At 44.9% G+C, this 27,701-nt stretch overlaps 1 protein-coding gene and 1 long non-coding RNA gene across 4 annotated transcripts in view; one reads left to right on the forward strand and one right to left on the reverse strand.

The window, feature by feature from the left end:
• Window positions 1–27,701, reverse strand: part of PRDM16 (PR/SET domain 16) — a 183,224-nt gene that overhangs the window by 113,702 nt on the left and 41,821 nt on the right. For all 3 annotated transcript variants that reach the window (XM_015648117.2, XM_015648116.2, XM_015648119.2), the window contains exon 2: window positions 26,837–26,887. In XM_015648117.2, the coding sequence (XP_015503603.1) occupies window positions 26,837–26,887 (51 nt within the window). The remainder of the gene's footprint in view (window positions 1–26,836; window positions 26,888–27,701) is intronic.
• On the forward strand, window positions 14,575–19,220 carry LOC107213591. The gene is made up of 2 exons (XR_001524756.2): window positions 14,575–14,723; window positions 15,321–19,220. It is a non-coding gene; the product is annotated as an uncharacterized LOC107213591 (long non-coding RNA).

Here is a 27,701-nt window from a genome sequence, read left to right on the forward strand (position 1 = left end):
GGGGATAACGGGAATAACGGGAATAACGGGAATAACGGGAATAACCGGGGGATAACGGGAATAACGGGGATAACGGGGGGATAACGGGCATAACAGGGATAACGGGAATAACGGGAATAACCGGGGGATAATGGGAATAACGGGGAGATAATAGGCATAACAGGGATAACGGGAATAATGGGAATAACCGGGGGATAACCGGGGGATAACGGGAATAACGGGAACAACGGGAATAACAGGGGATAGTGGGGGATAACGGGGGAATAACGGGAATAATGGGGAATTAATGGGGGATAACGGGGGGATAACAGGGGAATAATGGTGGATTAACGGAAATAACAGAGATAATGGAAATAACGGGGGATAATGGGGGATAACAGGAATAATGGGGGGACAATGGGGGATAGTGGGAATAATGGGGGATAACGGGGATAAAGGGGGATAATGGAGAATAAGGGGAATAACAGGGAGTAATGGGAATAACGAGAATAACGGGGGGATAACTGGAATTATGAGGGATAACGGGGGTAATGGGGGAATAATGGGGGACAACAAGGGAGAAGGGAGGATAACAGGAATAAGGGGGGGACAGAGGGAATAACGGTAGCATAACGGGGTAGTGGGAATAACAAAAATTACAGGGGGTAAAGAGGAATAAGAGGAATAGTGGGGGTTAATGGGGGAATAATGGGAGTAATGGGAATAGTGGAGGGTAACAGGGAGGTAACGGGGGACAACGTGGGGGTAATGGGATTAATGGGACATAACAGGAATAATGGGGGATAATGGGGGGTAATGGGGCTCTCCCAGGCACACTTCTGTGGTGGGCACAGGGATGAGGAGAAGTGGGAGCAGGGAATGCCCCTTTGCAACGCAGCCCTGGCCCATCCATCGCAGCCACCAGCAGGTCCTTGGCCAGCAGTGTTCCAGAGGAGTAAGGGACACATGGGAGCAGGACAGGTAGGGTTAACATGGGAAATTATGAAGAATTATGGAAATTAATCTATAGTTCAGTAATATTTAATAGTGATCTATTTTGTGGAAAGATGCTCTCTGTGTCCCTCATCCATGGGAATTCCCCATCCTGGACACTGCACTGAGAACTGCTTAGGTTGTCACAGCACAGGGATTGCCTGGGTTTGGGAAAACATTTGGTTAAGCCTCAAATGAAGCCCCTGTATCCTGAGTGGTTCCTCCAGGAATGCCAAAGGCCAGGCTGGTTCACTGCCCATCAGCTGGAGCAACAGTGAGACACAGGGACACTCCCAGGAGATGCTCTCCAGAGGATGCTCTTCCAAGGGTTTTCCCTCCTGAAGGGCTGGGGTAGGTGGGGATTGGGCCAAGAGGTGACACCAAAATGCCCCAGGCCTGTGGGACACTTCACCCTGTCCTTCCACAGATCTCCCCTGATGTCTCCTCAAACAGCCATTAAGGAAACCTCCTCCTGTAGCAGGAATCCTCCACAAGGGCAGCTCAGACCCAACAAAACAGATTTCAAGCAGTGTTAAAAGACAATGAACTCCAAAGTATTCCTGAATAAATGGGGTGCAGTGGGGACAACCCTACAGTCTCCCCCAGCCCATGGTTCCAGCAACACCCTGCACACAAACAGCAGCCAAAGTGAAGCACCAGCTGAAGAAAGAGTGGAAGGAACAGTCTGGAACCAGTCTGAACCAAACAAACAGCAGAGACTTTTTGTTTGTTTACAATCCCTCTTTTCCCTCCTTTTCAATTCATAAAGTAACAAGGAAAAGCAAATGCAGCCCAAGCTGTCCTGCAACCTGGAGTATCTTGATGGACTGGAAGAGCTTGGAGGTCTTTTCCAAAATAAATGATGCTGTGATCTTCTGCTCCAGGTCTGCAAATTCCCAGCTGGGAATGGTTTTCCAATCATTCCAACTGTTTTGCCTGGCACAGCAATGTTCATCTTTCAGCAGCAGAAACCAACATTAAACTGGGGGTTAAGAAATTGGGAAATCAGACCTGGGCAAAGGGGTGACAACTTAAATCTTTCCGACTCAAAGAAACCCAAAACTCAGGAGTTGTCTTGAATTCCTACCACAGCCCCAAACCAATTTAACATTTAAAAAGTAACAGTGAGTTTTGAGTTCTACACCTTTTATTTCCTAGTTTTGCTATGAAACCAATGGCACTAAAATATTCCTGAAATACCTGCATAGATCAGGGTAGAGAAAAGTTGGGAAGCAGGAGAATCATCCCTGAGCCAGCCCAGCCTGTCACACAGCCACAGCCATCACTGTGCTCACCTGAACTTGCTGATGCTCAGGGGTTCTACAGCTCTTTGCTGGCTAATTTACAACCTAATTGCAATTATTCTGCTCTCAATTAGTCATTTTTGTGGTTTTCAGTGGCTCCACATGCAGACAGCCCAAGAAATGTGGGAAGAACACCCAGTCCCATGGTGGTTTTGTCAGCACTGTGTGTGCTTGTGCAAAGGCTTCCCCTTGAGATGGATACTGGATTAACAATCCCAATCCCCCTGAAATCCATGGGAAAACTCCTCCTTGCTCTGCTTGGACCACAATTCTGCATTTTTGGATCCAAGTACAAGTTCTTTAGCTCCATGTCTGTATTTCAGGTGCAGCAACATGGCTGAGTGGTTATTTAAAATTAAATTGTAGCTGTTTCTAGAGGACCAAGTGCTCTGAGTTTCCTTGCAAACGTGAAGATTTTTAACTCTTCTCATCCAAAAATCAAACTCCTCTCCTCTCATCTTCCAATTGAAACTTGGACATAGTTTCTTGTAGGAGCACATTTTCCAGTTAGAAAATTCTAAAAACAAACGGTTCAGACATTTTTATAGGCATAAAAACTCAAGCCAAGTTGGTTAGTGGTTTCAGATGCTTTTTATTTGCAAATCAGAAAGGGCTTCATTTATAAATTGAAATTGTACTGGCTACTAATCCTGAAGGCAGACTCAGGCCTTTGGCTCTGCTTGGAGAAGGAGAAATAATGCATTTTAAAGACAAATTATTTCATTTGTACTAATGAGTGCTGTGGTTGGACAGGACATTTATTTTATAGCAAAACTCATAGAAGAGGTCCTTTACATTGGGAGTTACACTGTTTTAAGGGGACACTGCCCTCCACTGTGGATCTGCATCACAGTCCTGCTCCCAAATATGGAACTTGGGAATTTTAGGGATAATTCCTGGTCCTCTGGGAAGCACAGGCTCTTTACACAAGGTGCTGCACCACCACACTGTTGAGGAGCTCCCAGTCCACCCCATTCAGAGACAGAATCGAGTTTCCCCTGTTTGGAAGCTGGCTCTGATGAACTGAGATGATGAAGGTGCTCAAGCATCCCCACAAGTTTGTGCTGGGACATGCTCATCCCAAATCCCTGAAAGCATGGGCTGTCTCTCTCAAATTTCTACCCAAATTTCGGCAACTCTCCCCTTCATGATGCACAGTAGTAACTTTTTGATGACAGAATCACAGAATCACAGAATCACTGAGGTTGGAAAACACCTCCAAGACCAACCTGTGACCAATCCCCACCTTGTCACCAGTGGGTTCTCAGAACTCACCAGAGTTCTGAGTGCCATGTCCAGGAGTTCCTTGGACACCTCCAGGGATGGGGACTCCAAACCTCCCCTGCTAAAGCCTCAAAGTCTGACCATCCTTTCCATGGAGAAATTCCTTCTGATGTCCAACCTGGATCTCCACTGGCCCAGCTTGAGGCTGTTTCCTTTCACCCTGTCACTAGTTGCTGAGAGAAGAGAATAATTAAGAGATTGTTCTTCTCATTGAGTAAGGCACTCAAGATGGGAGAGCTGTCTGAGCTGTGAGTCTGCACCACAGTTTAACATTGTAGCTTCGAAAATGTCCATGTTTTGGTGTCTTGTTTCTGAACAAGATGTACAAAGCAGGAAATATTTTTAAAAGCTGTGTTCAGAAGGCAGAGATTCATGCACCAGAGCTGGGTTATCTTCCTACACCTAAGGCAAGGCTGGACAGGAGTTTCTCCATTTCTTCCTGTCCTAATTTACCTCCTGCAATACAAGTCTGCAACATTTGCTGATCTCAGCTCACCCATTTCTCATCCAGCAGAGAGTGTGAAATCCAGCAGCCACAATGGCAGTTTTGCACCAGCTGCTCACACCCTTGAAAGGCTTCCCCAAAAACCACTGGAACCCCTTCACAGAACACCTTGTTTCTGTCCTCAGCACATCACACCTGCCTCACAAAAAACAATGCGGAGAAGCTCCTCCAGCATCCCTGAGTACACTGTCAGAGCACCCAGGAAAATCCAGCCTGAATTGGCACCTTGGAGGAAGTGCCAAGTAGCCAAGTGACAAAGAAAACAGGGCCTGTTTCAAGGAATTCATAAGTCAGGAGTGAAGCAAGACATAAAAGAAACAGGGCAGAGCACGAGGAGGGAAGAGCTGAGCCAAGTTGCTGTTTGCTTCCCAAGCTCCTCACTGCAGTTCCATGGTTGGGGATCACACCTGGGGGATTCCCAGGGGTCAAGGTGAACTCACAGCCCAGAGATCAGAGAAAATTCCAATGGCTGCAAGGACAAAGGTGGCACAAAAACAACAGCAGTGGGAAACTATGGGCAAAACTTAAGCCTCCTGTAGGAACAGTTTAATAGTTACATGAAACAGGTACAAAACAGTTTCTGATGGGTTCCCCAACCCAGCCCAGAACAAAATCTGAAATTAACCCCATTAATTCCCTGAAATAATTCCTGGCACACTCTCTGGTCTGTGGCCTTCTGTTAAATTTTTTTATCTCTCCCTAATGGAAAGGAAAATCCCTGGTGCTGGGGGGCTGCTGCCCCTCTGCTTCCCCGGCTGAGCCCAGGGCTCGTTATCACACCCGGGCAGCCTCTGTGCTGTCTCCTGCAATTGTTCCTGCTCAAGGCACTTTTCTTTTCTTTTCTTTTTTTTTTTTTTTTTGGAAGGCTGCTGGTGGTGTTTTGTAATTTATAGCAAAATAAGAAATGAGTCCTTAGAACAGAAACCATTCTGTTGTTGCAGAGGCCTTTTTTAGCTGTGTTTGAAGAAGAGCTGAGGAAAAGCTGTTCCGTCGCTTGCCATCGAACCACGCAGCTTCTTCTTCCTAACACCTCCCACAGGCCACATATCAAATCTGCACTTCCTACAAATGATAAGTAGCATTCATTTTGATCATTCACAGTTGTTTTGGGGGTTGGTAGGTGATAGGCTTCTCTCTCAGTCTCTCACCTCCTCCCCAAACTGTCTGTGGCTCCCCTGTGCCAGCCCTGCCAGCGGAACCAGAGGGTTTCCTGCTCAGGGAACAGCACAAACACAAAGCTGGGGTGTTCTGAGCCCTCTCCACCACAGTCCCAGCCCCCAGGGATTACAAACAGTGCCCTGCCCGACTCCTTGGAGGTCCAGCTCAGTGTCTGGAAGCCACAGCTATACCAGACAGGTCACCAGGCATTGGGATCTGCACCAGCACTGCAGAGCCTCACCTGGCTCTTAACACCTCTAAAATAAATCCTGAAATTTCATTTCCAGGCTTACAGAGGACTCCCTTTGCCATTCCAGGCCATCCCAGAAACAGATGAGGTTTCAGCTACGCTCGGCCAGCACCAGGTGCCCTCTCCCTGCTCCCTGCCAGGAACAGGCTGGTGTTTCACTTGGATTTTCTCCTCCTTTACTGGGAAAGATCCCTGCTCGGGCATAACTTCTTTTGGACAATCCTGGGATCTGGTGTCTCCCAGGAGGGGCTTATCTGGCTATCAGATATATGCCAGAGCACAGAGCATCCCAATGTTCCCTGTGGGAGTCCTGGACCTTGAGAACAAACCTGGGGAACACTGTCCCTGTTCCTCCCCACATGCCCTAGCTGAACATTCCCATTCTTCCCAACCACTTCAATCTGACCAATGTTACCCAAAAAACAACCACTTCTTGGAGGCCCCAGCCTCAGGCTTTGTCAGGATCCCAGAACTGTGGTTTATCTGCTTCCATGTCCCATAAAAGTGTGGATTTCAATGTTCATACTGCAGGAGTAGAGCATTAGGCACCTCAGCAGGACCAGCACCACCCAGTGCAGCCAATCTGCCTGTGGATCCATGGGATCCATTCCTTCTCACCCCAATCCTCCTATCAAGCTGCCCAGCAAAAGTTCCCAGAGTGGCTCATATTTTTAAAAAATACTCCCCAGTACATAAGTAGCCACACTTGGTGAAAATTATATTTTTAGGATTTAAAAGCAGCTTTTCTGAGAGTTTTCCAGCTTCTAACCATCCCCAAGGATGTTTTTAATGTTCCAGTAAATAAGGGACTAAAGAAGAACTCTTGATTAAACAGAAGAAAACCTGAACTGTTTTAAATCCACAAAACCTGAATATTTTTTAAATCCTTGAAAGTGCATTAATGGGCTTAGTGGTCTGTTAATGATTTTACTTTTACGCTGTTTTCTTAGGACCACACATTTGTTTTCCACAGATATCGAAGTGCCGAGGAAACCTAAAAAACTGCTCAGGAGGTACTTTGTGTTCACTTCTGACTACGAGGGACGAGCACTTGAACAAGTTTGGAGTGTTTGCAGCCTCTTCAGTGTTTCAAAACCACCTCGGAGTCCTCAGCACTGCACGGGAGGAGGTTCTTGGCCTGAAATATGATGGGATTTGATTTATTTGTAAGGGTATTTCAGATGTGAACACTGCCCTGGTGGAAGCCTCTGCTGCCTGTTGTATTCAACAAAACAATTTGTGCCAAAATACAAAATCTGTCCCCCACAAATACCTGGGCAATGCTTTATTCTGGGGGCTCCTTTCCACACGTGCAGTGTTTGCTCCCTCCCAGCTGAGTGTCCTAAGCCACAGAACAACCCATGAATCTCACAGGATTCTTGTAATGGCTTTTAAACCCTGCATTGTGGGCTGTTTATGGCGCAGTTGCATTTGCTTTAGAGATTTGTTTTAATGCTGTTGGTGTTATTTAGAGAGATATTAAATTCAAACAGCTTTATGGTTGCTAATAAACATCTATTACCATTACAGACATTCTGATATAAAAGCCTCATACAGGTGCTTTCTCTCAACTATGCAGATTTGATTGATTAGGCCACAGTAGTTTATTTTACACTTCAGTGGTCACTAAATCTATCATTAAGATTAAAAATTGCAGTTTGTGCAGACTGGGAATAACTACACATTTAAGCTGTAAAATAAAAGTCACTTTACCAAAATTCAGGGAAAGGGGAGGAGGGTTGGGGGGAACATAACACAGAGCAGGTTAAAAGAAAAACAGTTTTGTAACACCTTATTCAGTTCTTCAGAAGATGAATTTCATGGAATCACAGACTGGTTTGGGTTAAAACTAACTTTGTTCCACCCCCTGCCATGGGCAGAGACATCTTCCCCTATCCCAGGTTGCTCCAAGCCCCATTCAGTCTGGCCTTGGACACTTCCAGGGATCCAGGGGCAGCCTCAGCTGCCCTCCCAGCCTCCCAGGGAAGGATTTTTTCCATATTTCCATATATCCACCCTGAACTTCCCCTCTGTGTGACACTGTCACTTGTCCTGTCACTCCAGGCCCTTGTAAAAACTCCATCTTTGTTGGATGTTTGTCGGCTCCTTCAGGAACTGGCAAGCTACATTTAGGTCACCCCAAACCTTCTCTTGTCCATGCTGAGCATTCCCAACTCCCTCAGCCCTTCCTCGTGGGAGACGCTCTCCAGCCTCCCCACTAACACAGACTGTAAACTCCTGGGCTGCAAAGATGGAGATGATTCTGCTCCATCCATATTTTGGCCAGCACTGAGCCCCATCCCCTCGGGGCACAGTAAAGCCCCCCAGCATTCCCTGTGGAGCAGTCCCATGGCATTTTGCCCCGCTGCCACCGGAGCAGCCGCCGGAGCGGCGCTCCGAGGAGGGACTTGGCCGACTCCAGGCGTGACATTTGCACTCCCAATTGCGCCTGCAGCGCGGTGTCATTTGTAACTGTCTCCTGCATGAGCTGCAGCACGGTGCCCACCAGCCCCTGGTCCATCCCCCCGTAGCTCCGTGGAAGCCCAGGCTGCCGAGCCGTGCTCCGACAGTGACCACCTGGGAGCAGCTTGATAAATGGCCAGTTTATAATGCTGTCATGCCAGCTTTGTCCTGGGGGAAATGTGTGTCTCTCTCAAAACAGCTTATTACCAACCTGTGGCTGGGGCCATGATCAATCACGCTGATCAGATATGGCAAACATGGTAACTGATATAAAGAAGATTTCTCACTACACAGTTTGAGGTTAACGTGACAAATGATGGAGTGAGAAAGAATAACTTAGAGGGAAAAGGCAACACATTAAAGGCTGAACTTAGAAGTGGTTTTGGGAAGCAGAGTTAACAACATGTCCTTGTGACATGAATTCCCTGCTCATTGAGGTAACCCTGAATACATTCCCTTGCAAATTCCTTGTATAATCCAGAAGGAATGATTTTTTTAAACATGCAGTCTGATTGCAAAGGGAAATTTAACCCCCCTACACCCACCCTCAGTACTCGGATGTGATGAGTTACAGTGCAGGAAATGCAAGATTCCAGGTGAAAAGCTTAAGGCAGAGATACACCACATCTTGCCAAAATCCCAAAATAGTTTGAGGGATTCTATTGTCAGCCAGAGCAGAGCTATCTGAAAATGATGCTCTTCCCAGAATTCAATCTATTTGCCTTCAAAATCATGGAGGAAAAACAGTGGAACCCTGGGCACACATAACCCACCGGTGACAATTTCCTAAAACATGCCCATAAAACACACCCTGTAAAACCTGATCCAAGGATGCCTCCATTTGGTCCCTTTCACACTCCCAGGATTTCTCTGAATGCTCTGAGCATTAAAGCCCTTTAATTTCCCTGCTCACACAGTTTTGAGCCCAAACTGGGAGAGCTGGGTGCCAAATCTGTCCTGTTATCCTCTTGGTCTGGAGCAGGGAGCATCCCTCCAGGATCAGCACACAGAGCTGCAGCTCTTGGAGACCCTCTGGCAAGCATCTGAGATTATTCACTTGGCTGAGTTTGTGAAAACGAAGCCTTATTTGCTGGCAAAATTAATGAGAAAAGAGTCTTCAATGAGACAATAATTTATGGCTTCCTTCGCCTGACAGGGAAACTTGTCCAACTCAATTCCTCACAGGAAAGGCAGATATTTTGGGGGGAAAAGTGTGGATTTCTTTCCAGAAACATGGTCTGTCATTTCAAAATCGGGTTCTTAGCTGGGTATTTTTTATTTTATGAAACCCTTCCAGAACTGATGAAGGTTGAAATAAATGGCCCTTTGTTCCCCTTCCCGTACCAGTGCATTTAATGATGGCGAAATAAAATTCTGCTCCGTGGCTGCCCGCCAGAGATCCGATGATACAACCAACTCACAACATATTTCAAATTTTGTGCTACATGAAAAGCGAGATGCATTCAGATAGGTTTGGGGCTGCACACGTCCAGCATTATATCCTGTTAGTGCATGGAAAAGTGAGAGCTGCAAATCATATCTTTCTCCCCGAGACTCCCATCTCTAATCTGGCCATAAACACCAACTCTCTGCCTTTCAAACGCAGCAAACTGCCACGAGAAAAGCCAGAAATGCATCAGACAATAAAAAGAGGGATAATGGCCACCAAACTCCACTCTTCTCCCCCCTCTTTTTTGAACAGATAGGTTTTAGACTCTATAATAATCACGCAGCTAAGATACAAGGTCTCTTGTTGGCAATAACCTACATGACATGACTTAGAAGGCAGGTGTTACTGTAATTAGCTATTGTTTGACTATCAAAAGTCAGAGCTGATTAAAGCCACTAAGTACAAGTGCACTATTTTATTTCAAAGAATATTATGAACTGCATGCTGGGACTCTTTCACTGCGGCCCTACCTTCCGGAGTCTGCTAAGAGCCCATGCCAGCAGTAATCAAAACTAAAATCTGCATAAACCTTCAGGGTTTTAATTCAAGCAGAGCCCTTTCATTAGAAATATGTTACTTTATGAAATCTGGTCGCCAGCAAGGGGAGAAAAATGTGACTTCTTAAGAAAAGTGAATGGCATCTCTTTAGTGATTAACCCAAGATTAATGGAGGCTCCTACTGCTCGGCCTAAGTCCATTTTATTGCTAATTCATTTAGGTACTATTTCAGATGTACTTGATGAAAGTCACCTGCTAAGAAGTCATGTTTTGGCAAGCAAGGATAGCCATTATGGTCAAATCCCAAATAGAATTTTTATTAAAGAAGCTTTGAAAAGTGTCTTGTATTAGTCTTTCACAGACATACCATTTAATGTGCTCAATTAGTTAAAAATTTGGGGCCCAAGTCACTAATCAAACATTCATAATGCTTTTTTAAAATATTTTTTTAGTCCACATGCATCTCTTAATGTCCCAGGTAGGATGAACACTGCACTGAACAGGGACATTTATATTCAGACAAAAGCAGCAGTGCTGAGACTCACCAAGAAGTGGGTGGGATTTGGGTAAGTGCTCGGTGGGATCCCTGAAATGTTGGCTTGGCAGAGCATCTCTTTGTTCCCCAGGATGCTGTGGGGAGTGGGGACTTATGCAAATCACATGTTCCTCAAACTGTACCTAATCATCCAGCTTTGGCTTGTGTGCACGCTTGGAACGTGAGGTTTGATCCCCTAAACAAAATCATTTTAGTTTTCGACTTTTCTGCAGTTTGTTCTTTCAAAAATGAGAGTTAAGGGGATTTAATGATTAGAGAGCCCAGAACCCTGGTCCTGTGTGCACCCTGAGACCTTTCCTAGGCAGGCAAAGCACCTCCATAGCCCATGCAAAGTTCCTCCCCATTTTGGGCAAGATTTAGCCCGATCCATGGGCAATTCCATAAGCATGGACACCCCTGTTTGGCATTTCTACCCTTCCCAAATCACTGAGCAACCCACCACGCTCCATCAGAGACTCTCTTGGTCTGAGCGTTGCTTCCTTGCACTGAACAGGGAAATCCTGACATCCAGCCCAGGACCACTCTCTCTACAGAGATAAAAACCCTATTGCAGAGGTAGGTCTGGCCATCACAGAGCTTTAATTGGGCCCTTCTCTTTCAAAAATGGAAAAAACCCCAATGTGGTGCTGGGGGAATGATCCCAGGTGAGGAAGACGCCCAGATGCTGCTGCTCTGCTCAGCCTCTCACCTGCCAGGCACCAAAACCCTATGCTGCTGAATTATTGATAACATTACTGATAACCAGCACTCATCCCAGTGCTCACACTGGTTTGGGTGCTTGTGTACAAAGCCAGAGCCTGAGAACCCCCCTTCACAAGCTGCACTGCTTGGTACCTGGCAAGGATGAGAGAGTTTTGGTGACAGAAGAAGGGAAATCAATCAGAAAATGTCTGCTTTGGGTATTCTGTTCAGAGCTCTCTACTCATTGGGGGTGATGATTGACTTTGTAACCCAACAGCACACACGACCCAAACTCTGCTCTGAGAAGGGAAACGATCTGCTTCTCAAATGGATCTTTTTTATTTGTTAAAGGCTGATCCAGTTTCCAAAATGCCAGCTGGAGCTGTCAGGATTAGTGAGAGCCACAAAACCAGGACTGCAGATGCAGGGTGCCCCAAAACAGACGAACAGCTCCCTGATGGGTGTCAATGTCCCAAGGGGAGCAGAGTTTCCAACACTCTCATGGCAAAATTCAGAATTATCAGGAATTGCACCACATCCTATGGTGGAATTCTGTTCCTGGGAGACTCCACAAAACCCAGCCTGGACTTAAAGCCCTTGGCTGGGAGAATGTGGCACTAAAGGAGCCGCCTGGGTGTGATAACAAAGTTATCCTAATCTGTCCCTCTTGTGTACTGGGGCACTCACACATGCAAATCTTGTCTTGTTCCACCGTGTTTGTTCACCTCCAGAGTCCTTCGGTGATTCAAATCTGTGTCTTACTATCCTATAATACCCTTGTCTAACAGTTCTTTTTAAATGCATGTGTTAATTATCTTGCCACCGCTGTAATTTCTCCCTGTAGTCCATTAATTAAGAGGTCACAATCTAAGAGCATGTTTACCCAATAAGCTTTCTTTTTTAATTATCCTAATTGCTTGGATACTGACAAAGACTCCATCCCTCCCCTTCCTCCGAGTGGATTAGAAAACGACATTTCAAAGCCCCACACAATGATGGGTCTGTAAAACACACATATATTTATATCTGTTTTTATAACTTCACGATGTTCAAACATCAAAGGTCAATGAGACACAAGGCACTGCATTTGCATGGCTGTATAAAATGTAGAGACAAACTGCCTTCCATTAATTGATCCATTAGCCTGGAATGTTCTATTGGTCAGGAAAAATAGAAGCAAAATCTTCAGAATAGGAACGACATGGTTGTTCACAGCTTGGTGTGTCCTGGAGACCACCAGAGTGTCCTATCTTTGCCTGCTCCTGCAGGGATAGCTTTGGATAAAAGCAGGCAGAAATATAAATAAAGAAGGAAAAAGGCACTCAGCTTTCACTGCAGCAAAGATCAGTTTTATTCTCCCTGTCCCCAATATTCCCTTCACATAGGTCACATCTTGGCAAGCTGGTCCTAATACCTTTTTTACTGACTTTGCAGAACTCAACAGACAAAATCTCTACCACTTAAAAAAATTTAAACCTTTCCTTTTGTGAAATTTTTAAAAGGGAAAAGCAGTTATTTGAATTCCAGATAGGATTATAACACAACAGTTAGCAGAAATCATGTCCAGAAAAATTACTACTGTGACAGAATGTGGAATAACATTTGATCTGTCGAGGAAAGTGATTTTTTTTGTTTGTTTGTTTGTTTTAATAAAGCCTACGTCTCGTTCAGACCAGTCATCTCAGGAACTATATAACAGAAGTATAATTACTTAGAAATTGCTTAGGTAAGCGTGATTGATGCATGGTAAATAGATGTTTCCAGCACTTATTGTTTCTTCCTGATGGATTAGGAAAAGTTGTTTAACAGTTCATTTGACCAGTCTCTCCTGGTGTTTCTCGAGTCTGGCTGTGCCAGTCAGCACCAGCAGCTCCTGGTAGTTTAAGTCTCTTTAATAAAGATTAAGATGTCAGAGGTCCTGCATTGCACAAAATCCCGATTTTATTAACTTCTCATTATCAGCTGAAATATGAAGTGCATTTCTTTTCATCTGGAGAGCAGCACTTTCTCAAGGGAAAGGACAGAGATACATCAGCCACATTTAGGGTGGTTTAGAGCAGGTTTGCCACAGCCTTGGCTGATGCTGGGAGCTTTTTCTCACCCAAGGGCATCCCATATGTGGATGTTTCTCCCCAGAAAGTTCGGGTACCATGGCTGTGGACAGGTTGCTGAGCTGGCAGTGGAGCTGAGCACTCACACTCTGGCACTTCAGTCAATCCATGAAAGAGCAGAAAAAGTGCTGGCCAGGAAGAGTGAAACCTCAAAAGTCAGGACTCAGCCAACATTTCCCTCCTCACACCCAGCACATGTTGAGGAGTAACAGTAGCAAGACAACACAAAACTCATTGAAAGAGATCCCAGAGGTGTCCAAAGCACACCCTGACCAGCAGGCAGATAAATTCTGATGCCACCGGAGTGAACTTGGGCAGCAGCTGATAAAGTGAAACTGCAGCAGCCCGGCACAGCTCCCGAATGTGGCACTTGCAAATGCTCCTGTTCAATCCTGTGTGTTTTATCACCACTCTCACCCCAAAATCCTGCAGGTCACTGCTACACGAACAGATGCTGCAGCAGGATCACACTCCCAGTCATGCTCTCAAGGGATTTCTGAAAGCTGACAAATTGATGTATTTTGCATATTTTAAAAGCGAGTCTTTGTAGAACTTCTCGTTTTTGCAGGCTGCTGATTGCAGGGAGGGCAGAGCTGGCTCTGTGTGTGTTTGAACAGGCTGGCTCTTGCTGGGAAGCTCTCCATGGAAAGAGTTAAGAGGGAAAAACAGTTGTTGTGGTGTAACCCGGGCCCTGCAGCACGGGATCCCAGCCCCAGCAGCCTCCCGGGAGGGTTAAGCTCTATTACTTCTGGTCCCTGACACTGCTAATGGCACTCTCTAACTAATTGCATTTCTATACCTCCACATACGGCTGGGCAACAAATAAGCCCTTTAATCAAACAGCTTCATCTACTTCTAATTAATTCAATTTCTGTGCCTTTTTAAGAGCACAGGAACATACAAAGATAGAGATGATGGAGCACGTTCCGTGCCCAGCTGCCGACAACTGCTCTGCTCAAGATGTGTCCCCACCTCACACCTTCCGTGTCCCACCTGCCTGGATCAGGTTTTTGATTTTCTGCAGTTTGTTCTTTTGATAAGTGAGAGTTTAGGGGATGTCATGATTCAAGAGCCCGGAACCCAGGCCCTGTGTGCACCCTGAGATCTTTTCTACCCACACAAAGCACCTCCACCAAAGCCCACAGGTGCCTGTGTGGAATCATCCATGTTTCCCTCAGCGAGTTGCTTTTGCGTTTGCCACCGGGTTTAATCGCTTTTTGTTCCCCCAGAACCAGCGCTGGCCTTGCCCTGAGGGACGACTGTGGCATCAGCTGAGCAAACAGAGGGGGGTGTTTGCACACCCAGACCCAACGCAAAGCCTTCAGTTCCAGGGCCACCAACTTTGAAGGAAAAGCTGATTCCTCCCCGACATTTACTTCTTTGATAAAACGGGTGGATGTAGCAGGAAAAACAAAACCAAAAAAATATATCCCCCCCGTCTCGGTATAAAGGATAGAGAGCCACATCTGCCGGGAGCTGCCTGTTGCAAAGGTATGTATGTACAAAAGGCACGATAAGTGGGTGCTGAGCAGCGAGGAGTGGCAATTATCAGTTGCACATATCATTAGAGTCTCTCAGCTTTTCAATGGCACGGAGCTCCCGACGCCGTGTTTGCTGGGCCAGGTAAAAGGGGACTCTTAATACTGTGCAAATATGACTTACCAAAGGACTTTGCTTTCTCACCTATTCTCGGGCTTTTCAAATCAACATTATTAATTGGTGGCTTATCGGTAAGTGCTGTCTGGCAGTTAAAGGATGTTTCCACCCAGTGCAACGATACATAGAAACTCAGCAATGTCAGCCACAAGGACAAAGAACTTCCATGTTGAAACAGAAAAATGCTTTGACACCTTAAATCTTCTTTATAAAAGCACTGAGCATTCCAGCATTCACTTGCAGCTGTTATTCGATATTCTATCATCCTTGTTTTAACTTAATATATTAATTCAGAACTCTGGCTTACAGTTTAAACTGTTAGACAGACCTTCCTCCCCTTCCCCTTCCCCTTCTCTTTCCTCTCATTCTCCTCTCTCATTTTTTTCTCTTTCTCTTTCTCAGTTTCTTTCCCTCTGCTTTTCTGTTATCCAGGTATAACCACATGTTTTAGAATCTGGATCAACTGCTTTCCATGCTGGATAACTCAGCTACGTGGGACTTGAGGACTTTCAGCCCCTCAGATCGCTTTGCTCTCCACCTGCCAGCTCTCCTGAGCACCAAATCCACTTGAAAACGGAGAAAAATGTTCGGCTGATAAGGAAAAGCGAACACAAAGAGCACGACACTTCCCAGGCACCATTAAAGGGAGACAAAAAGAGCCTAAAAGGAGAAGAAAAGCTTTCAGTGCCCCCAGCTCGCATTTTCCCCGCACGTGCGGAATGAAAGGGCAGCGGGGCTGTGCCTCCCTCGCTGCTCCGACACCGATGAACAAGATAACCGTGAGCAGCAGGAGAGCCCTGCGGCTGCGGGCGAGCTGGGGAGGCGATCCCGGCTCATTCTCATGCAGCATTGTGGGGATGCAGGCCGGCCTGGCAGGTATCGGGCTGAACTCTCAGGAGCCTGCAGTGGCAGGGATTTTATCTCCTCCCCAGAGAGCCCTCGGGTACTCAGCTATCCCAGGGGCTCGTTTTTCTCTGCATCCAACCCAAACCTTTCTTGCTACAGGACTGGTTCCTCCTGGACCTCTTCTGACAGCTGTGTGACACAGATGAGCCTTAATGACCCTTAATGCAAAATATGTATTTCAGCTGCTTTTTTTACAGTGTGACTACTGCTTATGATAGAGAATTTCACCTGTACAAGCACAAAATCGGATCGAATTAACTTCTTTAAAGGGTTTCTCTGCCTCTGAAGAGGGTGTCCCTCTGCCACCACTCTGGTTTTGCAGCTTTACAACAGCAGACCTGTGAACTGAGATGCCCAGCAGTTTTCTTTTTATTATTTTTTTTTTCTTTTTTAAAGGAAGTCATTATTCATCGATATTTAAAGAAAAAGCAAACAAATATTTGATGTGCTGTGTTAGCATGAAAGGGGGACCCCTGTGCAAGCACAGAAAGCACAGGTGAGCTATTTTATAGGAGAGAAAACAACCTGGGGGGGTCGGAAATGGGGCTACTACAAAGGTAAATCCCGGCTGTGTAAATACAGAGAGAGAGAGAAGTTTGGTTATCCTCAAAGGGGAGACAGAGACACCAAACACATGGCTTTATAATTCAGAGTTTGACATCTGTAAGCATCACAGAAAAAGAGCACAAAAAGCACAAAACTGAGGGAAGAGCAGAGATACAGGAGGTCAGTGAGATCAGCAGAGATTCTGTCCTACCCAAAGAGAGTCCAGCAGGTTTTCTGTCTGACACTAGATGTTAATTTAACCACAGAGCTGAGAAATGTAGCTGGAAAATCCCTTCTCCCTCTTTAAAGCCTAAAATCTACTTATTATGCCAATCAATTTGTGATTGTGCTTTGTGGAGACCCAATCCATGTAGATATATTTAAAAAAAATAATTTTCTTGAGTTCTACTCCTCTGCAAGAATCAAAACACACTCAAAGCCTTGTCCAGCTCTAAAGGATTTCTGAACTTTTAGAGAAAATCAAAAGTCCATTAGTTTCTTTTCTTATCATTTATGTGCATAAGCTTCCAACACTTCCAGGCTTTCCCTGGCACTACAAACAGAACAGAGAAAATGCATCAAGAAAATCTATTCCTTGGTTATTTCCAGCCCAGTTAGTTTGAGGAATTAAAATAAATCTATGAAAGAATAAAAAAATAAAGTCATGTGCAAGGTTTTCATGGATGTTTTTCAGACCAAAGAGGTTCTGATGGATTTTAAAGATTCATCCAAACTTCAGAGTGAGTTTCCAAACCAAACATGGCTGCAAACCCTGACATCCATCAGCTGCTAGTTTGCCAACCTTCCTATCATGAAGCAAAAAAAGGACCATTTAAGATCATCTCAGAATATTCTGCTTTCATGGCCATTTTGCTCTGTGACAGTTTGTAGTCACCAGAACACAAATATTCATGTTGCAAATGGTTAAAGGCCGGGCCCAGCAGTAACATAGACATACACCAGGATTAAATAATAAATCTCATTTTTCTGACATCTTCACTCTGAGAAAACTGTGCTATCAGAATAATAATAATTAAAATGTCCACGACTGACCATTATGACTTTTTCTCTTGGAATTAAATACTTCAAATAGCAAAATGAATCATTAGGCTGTGTGAAGAGCAGCTGGACATGAAGTGTTTTGCCTAAAGCCAACCCAGCTCCTGGATGAGGATGGGATTTGCTGGATGGTTGAACATCTCCAATAGCAATGCCTTGGAAAAATGAGCGTGATTTAAATCTCACATTTCCTACTCCAGGACTGCCCAGTTTGTACCTGTTTTTAGCAGGAGATGCTCTGGAGTCTGCAGGAAAGGCCATCAGAGCAAAGAGGAAAGGAGCATATGGTGAGCAGCAGACCTGGAATGGAGGGTGGGACACTATTCCAATCCGAAGTTTTTATTGGCAAAAGGACTGGCAAATACAAACTGCCAGGAATAAATTGCTGCTGGAACTCAGAGGACATGTTCGAGTCATCAGCAGACACAAAGCCTGAGAGGAAGGATCTTACTCAGGGACAGCACGACCTCCTTAGGAAAAACTGCACATCCTTCCTGCTTGGCATTGCAGGAAATACCAGGAAAATAACCCTCCAGTGTATCTCTGGTTCCAATGAGAATTTAGGGGGAAAAGAGACACCTAGGCAGAAAAAATGGAATGAGGTCACAGTGAGGGGCACCCCAAGCCCAGACAGAGCTGAGTGTCCAGCTGAGGCTGTTTTCCTGTGGGTGGATTTACATGGCAACCCTGGCCCCAGCACAGAGGTTTTCCAGGATTTACCTTTTTTTAAGATTCCCATGACAAGGAAAGTGATTAATCTCCATTTCATGGCAGCAGGAGCTGAGCAAGAGACTGCTTGGTTTTGCCAAGATAACCAGGAGAAAAGTCCAGCTCATTTCTGGGCAGCACTACAGAAAGAGGGAAAAAACTGAACCAGGTATTAAGGGAAGAGATGAACAATGAAAGTCAAGACTATCCTAGTTTTACATATAAATACAAGAAATTGGAAGGGCAAACATTGAAAAAATTAAAGTTCCTCTTGACTAGTTTTTCAATTGAGTATTTCAGGAAAGAAGAATTTAACACTGTCCTAAAAACTACCTTGAGGCAGCAGCACTGATACAAATTTCCAGAGTTGTCCCAGACCTTCTGTGAGGAAGAACCAACATTCTGGGGCAGAGGAGCTGAAGCTTAAGACTGCAATTCCAGTGGAAACTCAGAGAAGCAGTTCCTTTAGGAGTTGCAATTTATTCTTCTGGAACAGAAGGAATTATTGCACCAAACAGGGGCTAAGATGTCCTGACAGCAGCAGTGCAGAACTATCTCTGCAGCAGTTATTAATGAGCTGGAAAAATGCTGGGAAGCAAATGCACCTCCCCTCCCCAAGGCCAGAATTCATGGCAACAAATCCCTAAAATAATCAGCTAACTCTGGAAGATTAGGAGAAGGGATGCCTCCAGATGACAGAAGATTTCTTAATTCCAGTTACTTATAAGGTCACATTAAGCAGGAGAAAAACTTGCTCTGAAGTTTATAAATTAGTTTCTAATCTATTCCACAGCTTTCAGTATTTCTGGTCTACATTCTGTGTTACAGTCTAAAATAAGAAGGGAAAAATGTAATAAAAAAAATTGAATCACTTGGGTTAGCCAAGAAAGGATTTAAGCACTTAATTTAGACTCCTGCTGCTACTATCATTATTATATCTATAGTTTTATATATATTTATGTATATGTTTGCAGAGTGTTGCTGAAATTTCCAGAGGGAAGGCAGCACTGAACATCACAGAGGAGCTGACTTCTGGCAATTACTATTCTTTATTTTTCTCCCCAAACTGTCCTGTGAAAAATAAATTTGGTGCGTTGTTTTTTCTTTCCAGAACATGTATTTTTTAATCTCATAGAAATATTGCAGAATATAAAATCAAAATACATCAAAATATATTGTGCTCCTGCAATGCCTGTGGGACAACAGTCCCACCTTCACTGCTCTGCAGATCCTTGATTTATTTCTAGAACAATATATAAAAACAAAACCCAAACCAAAAAGCATTTTTTGGTTTTATGTATATTTATATTCAATTATTGTTCACTGGCACCCAGTTTTCTGTGTTCTGGGTTTCATTTTTTCAGCAGCACTATTGGGGTTGGACCCAATTTCTAGTCACTCTGGAGGTTACTCACCCCCACACTCTCCCCTTGCCTCCCTCCCCAGCTGCTGTCCAGGTTTTTTGTTTATCCAGGGAGCTCCAAGAGGCTCCTACCTGACCCAAACTCTCCTTCCAGTGGGATTAACCCAATCCTGCATCCCCCTCAGAATCCCAGGTGACACTCATGGAACCATCTCTAAAGGATGGAACCACACAATAAATCCCGATTCCAGATTCTCCACCAGAACAGAAGCCTGTCCTGGAAGTGATCCTTCCTCCTACACTGAGGAATATTCCCTGTTACACATAAAAATCTGGAGCAGGTCCCTCCTGTGCTGCTGTATCAGCTCCCACCCCACCCAGAGGTGATTCTGAATCCACACCTGATTCCAGGACCTGATTCCAGCAAAACCCTGGTGGCTCACTCAGCTCAGCATCCGAGGAGGAATTGCAGAGCAGAGGGAGGGGAGGGGGCTGTGTGTGTGTGTTACCTTCCAAGTTAGCACACAGCCCCGAAATCCCACAGGCTATCATTCCAAAATTTGTGATGTTTTGTCTACTCTGGTGATTTAAGGTTTGTCAGAAAATGTCAGAAAGGCCACGGGGCCAAGGGCTTCCTGATGACTGAGGATTTTCTTTCACATGACCTTCCTGAAGTTGATTTTGGGCTCCAGACAGTGCTGCCTTCAGCTCTGACAGGGGCCGGCTGGCAGCAGATTCATGGGGATCTCTGGGGCATTCTGGCATTTTCAAACTGAGCCGGGGCTGTAATGCCTCCTAATCATCCAGAATATTGTTTCACTGGCGGGATGGAAATGCCAGCTCCTCACTTTGGTTAGCAGGGAAAAGGAGCCCGTGCTCCTGATGCAAACAATTAAAAGCACATCAGATGGGAGGGGATAAACATCGATGTTGAGTATTGGCACTGCATGTATGATACTGCATGTGGCTTTTAACAGGGGAGCACTGAAATGAATTTTATTGACACAGAGAGAAAAGGAGGACTGGGAGAGAAGTGTTAAAACAGTTGTGTTCAAACTCTTAATTTGCTTTGAAACTGTTAATTTGAGTTAAAACTGTTAAATGTGTGTTTGTGAGCATTCCCACAAACCCCAAGCAAAGGGAGCAGGGAACAGCACGTGAAGGTTTCACATTATTTAGGAAACTCTTTAATTATAAAAAAGTTTATGAATCTTGAGTTTGCATGTGTTATTAGCATAACTGATTACTTGGCCAAAATGTCTTAATGAGACATGGAATGGTTTGGGTTGGAGGTTAAAAATCACCCAATCCCACCCCCTGCCATGGGCAGGGACACCTTCCACTATCCCAGGCTGCTCCAAGCCCTGTCCAACCTTGGGCACTTCCAGGGATCCAGGGGCAGCCCCAGCTGCTCTGGGCACCCTGTGCCAGGGCCTCACCACCCTCCCAGGGAAGGATTCTAAATGATTTATTTTGCCAAGGGAGCAGCCACCTGCCTTCTCACCACCACAGAAATGCAGTTTCTAACTCAAACCCAGCCCAAAGTCTGTGTGTCTGTGCTTGAAACGCATCAAGACTACAAGGTGACCTCTCCTAAATCTGCCTGGAGTTCAGGGACACTTTAGTCTGAGGGGATGCTGCTCACTGCAGCCATGTGTCACCTGAGCCATGAGTGTGAGCAGCTCAGCAGCACATTCTGGACACCTCCTCAGCCCCAGCAATGCAGGGAAGTCAGACACAGGCTGTAAATCAGTGCTGGAGTACAGCTTGACATCACGGCTCTGGGCTTTACACTGGAGGGAGGAGGTGAAGAACCAACCTAACTCACAAAAAGATCTTACTTAGAACTGTGTGAGACGTTCACACTGTGCCCAAAATCCATGTTATTTGCCCCAGAGAAATGGGAAATTGGCATTAACCAGTTCACAGCCTGCAGCTGTGGGAGCCCTGGGGCAGCCACTGTTCTACCTTGTGCCGTGTGTGCCTGGGGCTGCCTCAACATTCTGCAGATATGGAGAGAGCAACTTAACCACTGCAAGTCCTCTTAACTTGGCCTGATTTATGGGCTCAAAACCCCCCGAGATCTTTTCATGGAGCCATTTCTCATACCCACACTCACTAAACAACCCAGCCCAAACATCTGTATCACAGAAATTCAACATACAATGTTATTCCTGCAGAATAATTTAACCATCACTTTCTTTGCCGACTTTTCCATGCCAGCCTTACACCTTTTTTTTACTTTACATGCTTCATTTCAGCAAAATCAAGGATGCAAACTTCTTAGAAGTACTTAGTTTCCATGGAAACCTAAGCTGACCGCAACATTATTGTTCTCAAGAGGGAACTGACTTTACTATATGTTCATTCACTGAATTAATGGACTCCTGGTTCTTTTATTAGCAGCTCTCTAACAATAGAAAGAGAGAAATGTTATAAAAAAGACTCTCAGACAACTGTCCACTCTTTTGTCCAGGGCTTATTGGAATGACGCAAGTCTATTCAGGAAAAGATTATAAAAATCAACTCAAAGCTGCCTCTGTTTGTAGCCGCTAAATATACCTTTATTTCATAAAGATACAACCTATAAAACAAGCAAATTAAAGCTCTTTCTGAAATAGTAACTGTGAAGCAGCAGCCCCGAAGAAACAACAGGGCTTTAGCTCCCAAATCTGGGGTTGTTCCCCCATCCCACAGGATTGTGGAGCATCTTTAACCCCCAATTCTGTGTCAGTTCTCAGCCAGGATGAGGATTGTGCACAAACTGGGGTGAGGTGATTCTTCAATACACAGAAAAGTGAAGAAAACTCACCAAAATCTGTGGGCTTAAATCTTCACTGAGAGTTTTAGAACGCCTTCCAGGAGCTGGGGATAACGCACCCCTGCTAAGTGCAGAAATGCAAGTGCAATTTGTGCTGCAAGGGCAGCAGCCTGGAGCAGGCTGGGTTCAAATCTGCAGTTTGCTCTCTCAGGGTGCACAGTGTGCTGCCAGCCCCTGCTCAGGCCTGGGGGGGTCTGCCCTGCCCAATAATTGCTGCACAAAAGACAGTGAACAGTTCCCTTGCTCGTCCCTAACTACCTTCCTGACTGCTTATTGAGGTCTGATTTCTTACTCCTCTGGGTCATCATTCATCAGCCCCGCAGATCCCGCCGGGAGAGCCCGGCCAGACCTCTCCACATCCCTCCTTGCCAGAGGCCATTCCTGATATAGAAAATGTCTTCACAGCGACCCGGCGGGACGGGCCGCGGCCATAATACCCAAATAATCATTTTGCAAATTATCATAATTATCAATCAATCATCCCTGTGCGAACAATGTGCTCCTGAAGTATCAGATGGTTCCTGTGACCTGTAGCATTTTGGATATAATAATAAACCCGGGGAGATTTATGGCCCCATCCCGCTTCGCATCTGCAGCAGCAAAACACTCGTTGGGGTTTTGCTTTTGCTTTAGAGCTTGAAAGCTTTCCTCGTACCTGGGTTTCTTGTTCTTGATGGTTTTTTTAAAAGGCCAAAATTTCCAATCACACCCAGTTTTCTAAGATTCACTTTATTTCTTAAAATAAATCTGTGTGATTTGTGAGCACAGAATAATTGTGCTGCTTAAATTGCTTTTACTCCACAACCTCATCAGCATTATATTTACAGTTTCTAATATTTGGCAATGTAGGAATGAGACCAGCCAGAGGAGGGGGGAAAATTGGTTTTGTCTTCAGTTTTTGTTGTGTTTTGCACAATACCAGATTGAATCCAACCCTTTTGAAGCCGATAGCATCTCCCGCTCCCTGTGCAGCACATTCTTGTTAATGGATAAATTCAACCTCTCCAGAAAGTCAAAGAATAAATTTAAAGCCTTTTGCCAAATGCCTATCCTATTGGATTTTGATAAGACGGCTATTGAGCTTTAATAATGTCTTCTATCCTTTTTCAGCTGGCCCTTAACATGTCTCTTTATTTGTCCCTAAAGCCTCTTCAGCGATGCCTTTTTATTACAAGTCTCTCAGCTTGCTCTCAGGGGAGACAGGGTCGACAAGAGTGATAGATAGATAACTCTATAGATTATCTCCCACAGATGTTTTCTCTCCAGTAGCCCCTCAGGCTATTCCCTCTAAGTAAACAGAAACTAAATAGAGAGTCTACTGAAGAGAGAAGTCCCTGAGGTCCCTTGTCACCACGGTCAGAAAAACAGCCCAGCCCGGGGAGGTTGGCTGGGAGCTCTGCACACACAGAGAATCCTTCCCCAGCATTCTGGAACCCTCATCCAAAGTGACTCTTGGAGGAGAGAGAAATGCATCTGCCTGGGATAAAAAAAGGTGGTGTGTAATGGGTACAGGCCTTGCTTCCTGCTGGAGGAAGTAGAAATCGTTCAGCTCAAAGTTAAAGCAAAATGACGACGGGGACAGCTACAATGACAACAAGATGTTTGTTCAATTTATTAAATGCTGTAGAGAAACTTGGAAAATTCAGAGGGAGTGGACACTGAGTTGCTCTCTAAGGAAAATAAACAGAGTGCAGGGACATGGGCTGGGAAAAAGACATTTGGGAGCAGGGGACAATAAACCCACAGATATTACTTGTATTTTTATCTCTGTCCGCATTCAGCTCACAAAAATTACTAAAATAAGCAACTTTCCTGTTTTAATATTGCTTCCATCACTGATGATTTAAAATTAAACAAACAGGATGAGGAGCTTGTGTGTATTTGTTAAACTAAATATCAGCAAGCAAAGGTGATAGAAGGAAAGCTTGTTAGGTATAAACCGCATTTCAATCCATGGAGCAGCATAGATAAAGAAAATGATCCTGGATATGGGTCCTTTAATGGCATTGAATTATTCCTGTCAGACAACCACTAACAAAGAAATCAGCCTTGTGGTGTTAGCAGCACAGCAGTCCCAGCAGAAATAACAGTAACATGAACCAAAAAATACTGGATACGGTGGGAAATACTTAATCTTTGTGCTCCAAGCCAAAAAAGAGCCTGTTTTATTCTACTACAAAACAGGCTCTGCTGTGCTGCAACTTCAGACTTTTCCCTGGCTTTCAGTTCATTTAAGTTATGTAAAAGAGTGTATTTTTTCCTGGGAGCTTAAGAGCAGAGAGAGTTCTGAGATCAGTTTGAAGCAGAGGTTGCTTCCTGTACATCTCCCTATACCTCTTGCTGCCATCACCTTCCCTTCCATGCTTTTTCCTGGTTTTATAGATTTTTTTCTCTGCATTCAAGATTTTTTTTTTTCTCTTTCTAGTCCTTGTTAGTGTCCAATTCTGAACCTGGGATGCAGCAGTCAAAGGAGCCACTGAAATTATGGTCTCTCCAGCTCCAATTTCCTCCCCTCCCAGTTTAAATCAGGCCACCCACTCCAGTTACATTTGTCTTCAGTCATCTTCTCGCCACCAACTCATCTCTGAAGGAATAGGAATAAATTGAAGTAAAATCTCAACTATTGTGTCTTCAGAGATATGACAACTGAATGATTTAGAGAGGCTGGAAAAGGAAATCTGCTCCCAAGAGGGTTTTGTGCCACTGGAGCCAAATGCCAGAGTGCTACTTCCAAACAATTGAGAGATCCTACAAAAATTGTCCGGAGTGATTTCTTATTCTTTGGTTTTCATTTTCTTCTGACTGAAAAGCTGTCTCGCAGTAGTCTTTTCACAAGCCATAAAGTTTAGACTTGAACTCTTTACCTTACTGCTCTGACCTCCTTTACCCCAGCTGTAAAACCCTACTGCCCATCCTTCAATAAATTTATCACCTCATAAACTCCCACTACTGCTTCTCTACAATGCATTTAAAAGACACAAGTGGAAGGCCAGGCCTTCCCCCCTTGTCAAATATCACAATTGTCCAGTTTTATACCTGCTGCACAGGGAAATATTTAAGGACATGGAATTTTTCAAATACCTGCAGTTTTTGTAACAATCTCCCTTGAAATAAAAGCACAAAGTTTAAATATAAACCCATGGATTGAACATATAAAACTGCCAGTCTCATGTTTCCTTGTTTCACACAACTCCTGCTATCTTTGGGGTAATGCAGGTCCTGGAGGTGTGGACGGAGAGTTCATTCATGATATCGTAATTAAAGACTGAATAAGAAATCATGGCTGAGCCATGGAGAATTTCCTCCATCCTTGTGGGAAGTGAGTGGGGATAATGAGAACCTGCCACCTTGTCACCATGTCTGTCCAGACAAAAGGATCCCACAGAGGCAGGGACAGACACCCCATGAGTTATGGGGGTGCCCAAGGTAAAAAGTTCAGCCCTGTTGCCACAGGTTCCTGGCAAGGTCACAGCATGCTCAGAGGATGCTTCCTCTTGGAAGCCTTGGAAATGAAACCTGATTTTTTATTTTTTAACATGGTAAGAATAGAACAGGCCACACTGGACATGTGTCTAAATCCCTTTTTGCAGCATGACTCTGGAGCCTGGCAAGGATTTCATTTCACTCTGTTTGGCAGAGGAAAGCAAGGGATTTCTTTTAGTTTCAAGAGTGGAGAAGCAGCATCCTTCATCCTGAAGGATGAGCAGCACTGGCAGGTGTGGCAAGGTCCAGCCTCAGAGATTTCCCACTCTCAAAAACTTCATGGGAACATCCTTTATAAGACAATTGCACATGACTTCTCAGTCACAACCAGCTCCTTATTTCAGTGAGGACACACAAGCTACAGCTGCTGGGAGGATCTAATCAAACCTGACTTGAAACACTTTAATCAGCAAAGCTGTTAACCAACAGATCCACATGGAACAAAAGCTCATTTTAGAGCTTCTGACGGTAACCCCAACCCAAACAGCAGCCTGGCTACCAAATATGTCACGCTGAGGCTGCCTTCCAGCTCCAGTGGAGACTTTGTGCAGCTGGGCTGAGTGTGGAACACATTTTCTCTGGTCACTGTTACAGTTTGAGCCCCACAATGTGATGAACAGCACCACTAATACATCACATGGGCTGAATTTTATCCTTTCACAGACCTATTCCTTTTCTCTTGCACTTCACATAAGCCACATTTACATGCTGAAATGACCTCCAAAAATTTAGCACTTTAAGCAAAGGACCAACATTTTCTTTTACGGGAAAAGAGGTAAATGAGGTTTCTCACTTTGGCCCAGCAGCTGTTTGTGTTGTAGCTGAATCAAGGAATACCTCAAACTATTATTTTCTCTTTCATAATGACTGAAATCACAAAAAGACAGAAAAATAGGCCAACAGAACCACAACACTTAATCCAAAAAAGCAACAGCAAACACTGGAAAACTTCTACGACGTTACTGCCATCAACACCTTAGTTCAAAAGTGAGGGAAAAGTGTCTGGGTATATTTCCAAGCCAGGAAATAAAGCAATTCCCAGAAGACTGAGCCATGTCCTACCTTTTTTATATTGCCCTCCTGGGAGGTCACCTCAGGATCAGTCAGTATTTGCTAAGGAAAAAACAGAATAGAAACAAAATTTGAGTGGCAGCTAAGAATGTTATAAAATAATAGAGATTAATATTGCTGTTGTTTTGATGATGATGATGAGAATGAATAAATATTATATTATTGATAAAAATGGCCAAAACTCTCAACTGCACCCAGATGCTTTGGAAGTTCAATGGACGGTTTTCACCACAACTGTTATTTATATTTTAAGGTTTTTGTCGCTTCTGTGAATAACTCCCTTAGGTCTGGCAGGCAAGCACAGGTTTCTCTCCCACAGTGCAGGTGTGGACAACACGGGCACCAAGGGAACAGGCACCCACGGGCTTTGTGGAATTGTGTCCCTCTGGAGCAGGGACAGATCCCGGGATGCTCCGGCCCCCCAGCGCTCCCGGCAGCTGCCCTGGGAGCTCTTTAATTCCCCCTCCAGCCGAGGTGTGGTGGAACAAGTCATTAAATCGCTGCTGTGCTCCACCTCAGATTAGCTCCAGGTCAGCGGGCATTTGGGGAGGTCAAGTACCTCAACTTTGCATCACCCTGGATACCCCACCAGGGTAAACACACCAGGAACGGACCTGATCGAGCAGCCCTGGCCAGGAATTCCAGCGGCTCCCGGCGCTCTGGGGGGATCTGGGATGGCTGAGGGCAAACAGACAACCAAGGGCAGGGTGGGACAGGGTGCTTGGGGCTCTCAGACACAGGGGAGGTGATTTGGCTGCCAAACAGCAGGAAAAACCTCCAAGGAATGGAGATGAACATGCAAGGAAATGCAGGTTAAAATGGGAAAGGGGAAAGGGAAGGAGAAGGGGAAGGGGAA

Source organism: Parus major, chromosome 21, assembly GCF_001522545.3.
Source record: "Parus major isolate Abel chromosome 21, Parus_major1.1, whole genome shotgun sequence".
Classification (NCBI taxonomy): domain Eukaryota; kingdom Metazoa; phylum Chordata; class Aves; order Passeriformes; family Paridae; genus Parus; species Parus major.